The following is a 7,368-nucleotide window of genomic DNA, read 5'->3' on the forward strand; positions in this document are numbered from 1 at the left end:
ATGTTTGCCGACGTATTGGAGCCGTATTTTCAGACTTAAAACGAGGCATAATACGCCTCGTATACGTCTGAAATTTGGCCGTGTGAACATACCCTCATACAGTAGCAGCAGTGCTGGTGAGATTTAAACTTCTCATCCACCCAGCGTAAAAAAAATCAGCCGAACAAAAACGCATTTATAAATTGAGCTACGGTGTTTTTTTTTTTTTTGTTTTTTTTAAATTGCCGCACTTTCTCCCTCTTAGGGTATGTTCACACATGGCGTTTTTGCTGTTCGCCTCTTTTTTTTCTTTCTTACAACAAAGGTTCTAAATTTGTCGCAAATATGCCATTTATGAACATAGCCTTAGTGCCGCTGGCGGCATTACTATTGAATGGTATGCTTGATAGATAAAGGATGTTGAAGCATTGTGGGGCTCTGTGTGGCTTAGGCCCCATGCACACGAACATGCTTTTGCGGCCGCAATTCCCCCGAAAATCCACGGGAGAATTGCGGCCCCATTCTTTCCTATGGGGCCATGGACACGACCGCAGAAAGAACAGGCAAGTCTTATTACGGCCGTGTACTGCGGTCTAGGCTCATAGCAAATAATGGCCGTGGCCATGTGCACAGCCCGTGATTTGCGGGTGACACGCCGACCCGAAAATCACGACCGTGTACATGGCTACGGTCGTGTGCATGTGGCTTAAGTTCTCACTAGCATTAAGCCCCATTTAGCTCTCTTCCATCAGAGGAAGTGAGGAACAAGAGTCCAAACGAAAAACATCACTTCCGTTAGAATTACCATGGATTCTAACGGTATTTCTTTCAGTTGCTTTCCGTTTGCCTCTGTTTACTAGGTTTCTGTTTTTTTTTAACCGAAGCAAAGTGCAGTCTGCAGCACTTTTGCTCAAGTGAAGAAAACAAAAACCTAGCAAACGGCATTCATCTGAAACCAAATAATTACCATTGAATTCAATGGTAATTCTAACGGAAGCGATGCTTTTGATTTTGGACTCTCGTTCATCTCTTCCTCTGACGGAAGAGAGCTAAACTGAGCTTAACGCTAGTGTGAAAGGAGCCTAAGGGCACTCCTAATGCTTGAGCCGGCCATAATTCTCTGCTCCTACTCCCTTTACAAAACATCATTCCCACACAATCTGATCTGTTAATGAATGCTGGGCTACCCACCTATGAGCAGAGGACTGGACTGGCTTGTGAATGGAGTCTGGGGACACTGAGGACTGAGACACCATTTCTACCCAACTATTTTTTTTTTATTTTTTTTGAGATGCTGTAATACAGTAATCTGTTTGAAAAAGAACGGACATGTCCCGAGAACCCTCCCCCCCCCCCCCCCCCCGCTTCGCTGAAAGAAAGGGGCAGAAGTGTTCAGCTGAGAACTGTGTGTCTCTTCGACTGATCGGCTTTTCTCAGCTCTCCTTAGACTCAAAGTATGAGTCTGTACACCTTTTAGGCTCGCGTCTTCTATGACCGGTCAACCGTTAATATTTTAAAATGTTGAGCTGTATATATTAGAAGTATTCTGATCAGTTTATGAATCTGCTAGAACTGTCTTATTGAAATACAACTTTAAAGTGGTATTCCAGCAAGAAAACTTAAACGTGTGATGATGATCAGTGGAGGTCTGACCAGAAAACTCCTTTAGAATAATTAGTTTGGGGAACAGGGGTCCCACTGCTCTTATGTAGTCTCCTACTTTAACCCCTTCCCTCTTTAGCCACTTTTGACCTTCCTGACCGAGCCTCATTTTTCAAATCTGACATGTGTCACTTTATGTGGTAATAACTCCGGAATGCTTTCACCTATCCAAGCGATTCTGAGATTGTTTTCTCGTGACACATTGGACTTTATGTTACTGGCAAAATTTGCTCGATATGTTCAGTATTTAATTGTGAAAAACACCAAAATTTAGCGAAAAATTGCAAAAATTAGCATTTTTCTCAATTTAAATGTATCTGCTTGTAAGACAGGCAGTTATACCACCCAAAATTGTTTCTAATTAACATCCCCCATATGTCTACTTTAGATTGGCATCGTTTTTTGAACATCCTTTTATTTTTCTATGACCTCACAAGGCTTAGAACTTTAGCAGCAATTTCTCACATTTTCAAGAAAATTTCAAAAGGCCATTTTTTCAGGGGCCAGTTCAGTTGTGAAGTGGCTTTGAGGGCCTTATATATTAGAAACCCCCAAAAAGTCACCCCATTTTAAAAACTTCACCCCTCAAAGTATTCAAAACAGCATTTAGAAAATGTCTTAACCCTTTACACATGTCACAGGAATTAAAGCAATGTAGAGGTGAATTTTACAAATTTCATATTTTTTTGCAGAAATAAATTTTTAGTACAATTTTTTTTATAACACAGAAGGTTTTACCAGAGAAATGCAACTCAATATTTGTTGCCCAGTTTCTGCAGTTTTAGGAAATATCCCACATGTGGCCGTAGCGTGCTACTGGAATGAAGCACCGGCCTCAGAAGCAAAGGAGCACCTAGTGGATTTTGGGGCCTTATTTTTGTTAGAATAAATTTTAGGCACCATGTCAGGTTTGAAGGGCTCTTGCGGTGCCAAAACAGTCAAAATCCCCCAAAAGTGACCCCATCTGGGAAACTACACACCTCAAGGAAATTATCTAGGGGTGTAGTGAGCATTTTGACCGCACAGCTTTTTTACAGAAATTATTAGAAGTAGGCCGTGAAAATTAAAATCAACATTTGTTCAAAGAAAATGTAGGTTTAGCGATTTTTTTTTTTCTCATTTTCACAAAGACTAAAGGAGAAAAAGCACCGTAAAATTTGTAAAGCAATTTCTCCCGAGTAAAACAATACCCCACATGTGGTAATAACCGGTTGTTTGGAGACACGGCGAGGCTGAGAAGGGAAAGAGCGCTATTTGGCTTTTGGAGCTCAAGTTTAGCAGGAATGGTTTGTGGAGGCCATGTCACATTTACAAAGCCCCTGAGGGGACAAAACAGTGGAAACCCCCCACAAGTGACCCCATTTCGGAAACTACGCCCATTGAGGAAATTATCTAGGGGTATAGTGAGCGTTTTGACCCAACAGGTTTTTTGCATAAATTATTGGAAATAGGCCCTGAAAATGACAATCTAAATTTTTTCAAAGAAAATGTAGGTTTAGCTAATTTTTTCTCATTTCCACAAGGACTGAAGGAGAAAAAGCACCGTAAAATTTGTAAAGCAATTTCTCCCGAGTAAAACAATACCCCACATGTGGTAATAAACGGTTGTTTGGAGACACGGCAGGGCTGAGAAGGGAAAGAGCGCTATTTGGCTTTTGGAGCTCAAGTTTAGCAGGAATGGTTTGCGGAGGCCAGGTCACATTTACGAAGTCCCTGAGGGGATAAAACAGTGGAAACCCCCCACAAGTGACCCCATTTTGGAGACTACACCCATTGAGGAAATTATCTAGGGGTATAGTGAGCTCTTTGACCCCACAGGTTTTTTGCAGAAATTATTGGAAGTAGGCCCTGAAAATCAAAATCAACATTTTTTCAAAGAAAATGTAGGTTTAGCTTATTTTTACTCATTTCCACAAGGACTGAAGGAGAAAAAGCACCACAAAATTTGTAAAGCAATTTCTCCCGAGTAAAACAATGCCCCACATGTGGTAATAAACGGCTGTTTGGAGACACGGCTTGGCTTAGAAGGGAAAGAGCGCTATTTGGCTTTTGGAGATCACATTGAGCAGGAATGGTTTGCGGCGGCCATGTCACATTTGCAAAGCCCCTGAGGGGAAAAAACAATGAAAACGCCCAAAAAGTGACACCATTTAGGAAACTACACCTCTTGAGGAATTCATCTAGGGGCGTAGTGAGCATTTTGACCCCACAGATGTTTCATAGAATTTATTAGAATTGGGCAGTGAAAATAAAAACAATCCTTTTTCTTCAATAAGACGTAGCTTTAGCGCAAATTTTTTCATTTTCGCAACAAATAAAGGAAAAAAAGAACCCAACATTTGTAAAGCAATTTCTACCGAGTACGGCAATACCCCATATGTGGTCATAAACTGCTGTTTGGGCACACGGCAGGGCTCAGAAGGGAAGGACCGCCATTTGGAGTGCAGATGTTTCTGGGCGCCTGTGGGCCCAAAACAGTGGAAACCCCCCAGAAGTGACCCCATTTTGGAAACTACACCCCTCAATGCTTTTACCTACGGGTGTAGTGAGCATGTTAACCCTGCAGGTGTTTTGTAGAAATTAGTGTGAACTCGATGTTGCAGAGTGAAAATGGGATTTTTTCCACAGATATGTGGACAATATGTGGTGCCCAGCTTGTGCCACCATAACGAGACAGCTCTCTATTTATTATGCTGGGTTTCCTGGTTTTAGAAACACCCTACATGTGGCCCTAATCTCTTGCCTGGACAGTCGACCAGGCTCAGGAGTGAAAGCGTACCATGTAAAATTGAGGCCTAATTTGGCGATTTACAAAGTATTGGTTCACAACTGCAGAGGCTCAGATGTGAAATAATAAAAATAAACCCCTCAGAAGTGACCCCATTATGGAAACTGCACCCCTCAAGGCATTTATTAAGGGGTGTAGTGAGCATTTTCACCCCACAGATCTTTTCCATAAATGAATGCGCTGTGGATGGTGCAAATTAAAAATTTATATTTTTCCCTAGATATGCCATTCAGTGGCAAATATGTCGTGCCCAGCTTATGCCACTGGAGACACACACCCCAAAAATTGCTAAAAGGGTTCTCCCGGGTATGACGATGCCATATATGTGGAAGGAAACTGCTGTTTGGGCACGCTGTAGGGTTCAGATGGGAGGAAATGCCATTTGGCTTTTGGAGCGTGGATTTTGCTTGGTAGTAGTTTTGTTTGGAGTCTTACTGGTGTTTCCGTTTATAATGTAGGGCATATGTAAGCCGGGCGGAGTATATAAGGGGCATAGTCAGGTGGTATAATAACGGGGTAAAAAAAAACAATAAAATAATCCATAGATGTGTGTTACGCTGTGAGGCAATCCTTTCCGCACAGGCCGGTGTCGCACTGATAAATGGTGTCATTTCTTATCCCCCTTTTGGTCCACACTCAGCGCCTTTGTAGTTTGGGGAATTTTGCTGGGAAAGTGTTGTCCTGGTATAATACGGGCACCGTCGCTTCCAGCGGATATGTTTGGGCCCTCCCTTTCCTGGTTCCCTAATTTTAGGTCCTTGAAAAATCGCCTCTTCAAACAGAAGAAATGTTCCCCTCGGGCACAACTGCATATTTTTTTATTTCCTGACTTATTGGAGCCATAACTAATTTTATTTTTCATAGACGTAGCAGTATGAGGGCTGGTTTGTTGCGGGACGAGCTGTAGTTATTATTGGTACCATTTTGGGGTACATGCGACTTTTTGATCACCTTTTATCCTATTTTTTGGGATGCCAGGTAAACAAAAAAACGCAATTCTGGCACAGCTTTTTTCGTTTTTTTTTTATACAGCGTTCACCATGCGTTATAAACTACATGTTAACTTTATTCTGCGGGTCAGTACGATTCCGGCGATACCGAATTTATAGAACTTTTTCATGTTTTACAACTTTTTGCACAATAAAATTACTTTTGTAAAAAGAATGTATTTTTTCTGTCGCCAAGTTGTGAGAACCATAACTTTTTTAATTTTTTTGTCGACGGAGTTGTATGAGGGCTTGTTTATTGCGGGACGAGCTATAGTTTTTATAGGTACCATTTTTGGATACGTGCGACTTTTTGATCACTTTTTATTCTAATATTTGTAGGGCAAAGTGACCAAAAAACAGAAACTCTGGTAACGTTTTTTACGGTTTTTTTTACGCTGTTCACCGCGTGCACTAAATAATACAATATTTTGATACCTCAGGTCGTTACGGTCGTGGCGATACCAAATACATATGGTTTATTATTATTTTTCAATAATAAAGGACTTGATAAGAGTAAAAGGGGGATTGTGTTTTATTTGATTACTTGAAACTTTTACTGTTTTCAAACTTTTATTTTGTGCACTTTTTTTTACACTTTTTTATACTTTTTTTACACTTTTTCTCAAGTCCCACTAGGGGACTTGAAGTTCCAACGGTCAGATTTTTTTTTTTCTAATACATTGCACTACCTATGTAGTGCAATGTATTAGATCTGTCAGTCATTCACTGACAGCAAGCCGATTAGGCTTCGCCTCCCGGCGGGGCCTAAATCGGCTTCCGTAATGGCAGAGCAGGAGACCATTGTGTCTCCTGTTGCCATAACAGCAGTCGCCAGTCCCGATTGCCTGTCAGGGCTGGCGATCTGCTTGTAACCGCTACGATGCAGCAATCGCTTTCGATTGCTGCATCGAAGGGGTTAATGGCAGGGATCGGAGCTAGCTCCGGTTCCTGCCGTTACAGGTGGATGTCAGCTGTACAGTACAGCTGACTTCCACCGCTGATGACGCCGGATCAGCTCCTGACCCGGCACCATCTTGCCGGCAGCTACGGAAGCCGATCAGGCTCCGCCGCCGGGCGGATCTTGACCGGCTTCGGTGCTAGGCAGACCGGGAGGCCAGTATTAGGCCTCCGGTTGCCATTGCAGCCACCGGAACCCCGGCAATTTCATTACTGGGGTTCCGATGAGCTGCAAACACCTTAAGTGCAGCGATCGCGTTTGAGCGCTGCACTTAAGGGGTTAATGGCGGGGATCGAAGCTAATTTCGGTCCCCGCCGTTACAGTCGGATGTCAGCTGTAAGATACAGCTGAGATCCGGTGATGATGGGACCGGCTCAGCTTCTGAGCCGGTGCCAAACGTTTGACGTACATGTACGGCAAGATGCGGGAAGTCAGTACTTTCCATGACGTACATGTACGTCAAATGTCGGGAAGGGGTTAAAGTGTGTGCCGAAAATACACCACTTTTTTTTTTTTTTTTTTTTGTTCTATAATATTTATTCAATACCTGTGTACATTACTGCTCTGTTTACTTCACAGCATTCGTAGTGTTTTGAACTATTAAAGGATCCTGGAAAACATGACTTCGACCACACTACAATCAAACCAAGGCATTGGTTGGAGCACTCAATTTTATATACTGAATCTGGCTTAAATGTGTAATGTCCACTCTTACCTTCCTGCTTAACATCCACTATTTGTTTAGGCTGACCTTTCTAATAAATTTTGTTCTGTTGATTGTGCTTTTTCTCCCGTCTATGTTAAACTATATAAATACTGTTGCTTTGAGATGGGTCTAAACGAATGTGGTTGACACTTCCTACTCTATCCCCTTACCCCTTCTTTTTTTTTTTTTTTTTTTTTTTTTCCTCTCTTCCTCTCTCCTTCTCCTTTCTCTCCTGTTTATCCACTGTAAAGTTATGTCAAATGATAACATTTAGAATTGTAATTAC

At 42.0% G+C, this 7,368-nt stretch overlaps 1 protein-coding gene across 2 annotated transcripts in view; it reads left to right on the forward strand.

Annotated features, from left to right (window-relative positions):
• The window catches only part of LOC142757704 (alcohol dehydrogenase class-3), a 34,502-nt gene extending 27,344 nt beyond the window's left edge, over nucleotides 1-7,158 (forward strand). For both annotated transcript variants that reach the window (XM_075860638.1, XM_075860639.1), the window contains exon 9: nucleotides 6,956-7,158. In XM_075860638.1, coding sequence (XP_075716753.1) covers nucleotides 6,956-6,980 — 25 coding nt within the window. In that variant the 3' untranslated portion in view covers nucleotides 6,981-7,158. The remainder of the gene's footprint in view (nucleotides 1-6,955) is intronic.
• Nucleotides 7,159-7,368: the final 210 nt, after the last annotated feature.

Source organism: Rhinoderma darwinii, chromosome 1 (assembly GCF_050947455.1).
Source record: "Rhinoderma darwinii isolate aRhiDar2 chromosome 1, aRhiDar2.hap1, whole genome shotgun sequence".
NCBI classification, from domain to species: domain Eukaryota; kingdom Metazoa; phylum Chordata; class Amphibia; order Anura; family Rhinodermatidae; genus Rhinoderma; species Rhinoderma darwinii.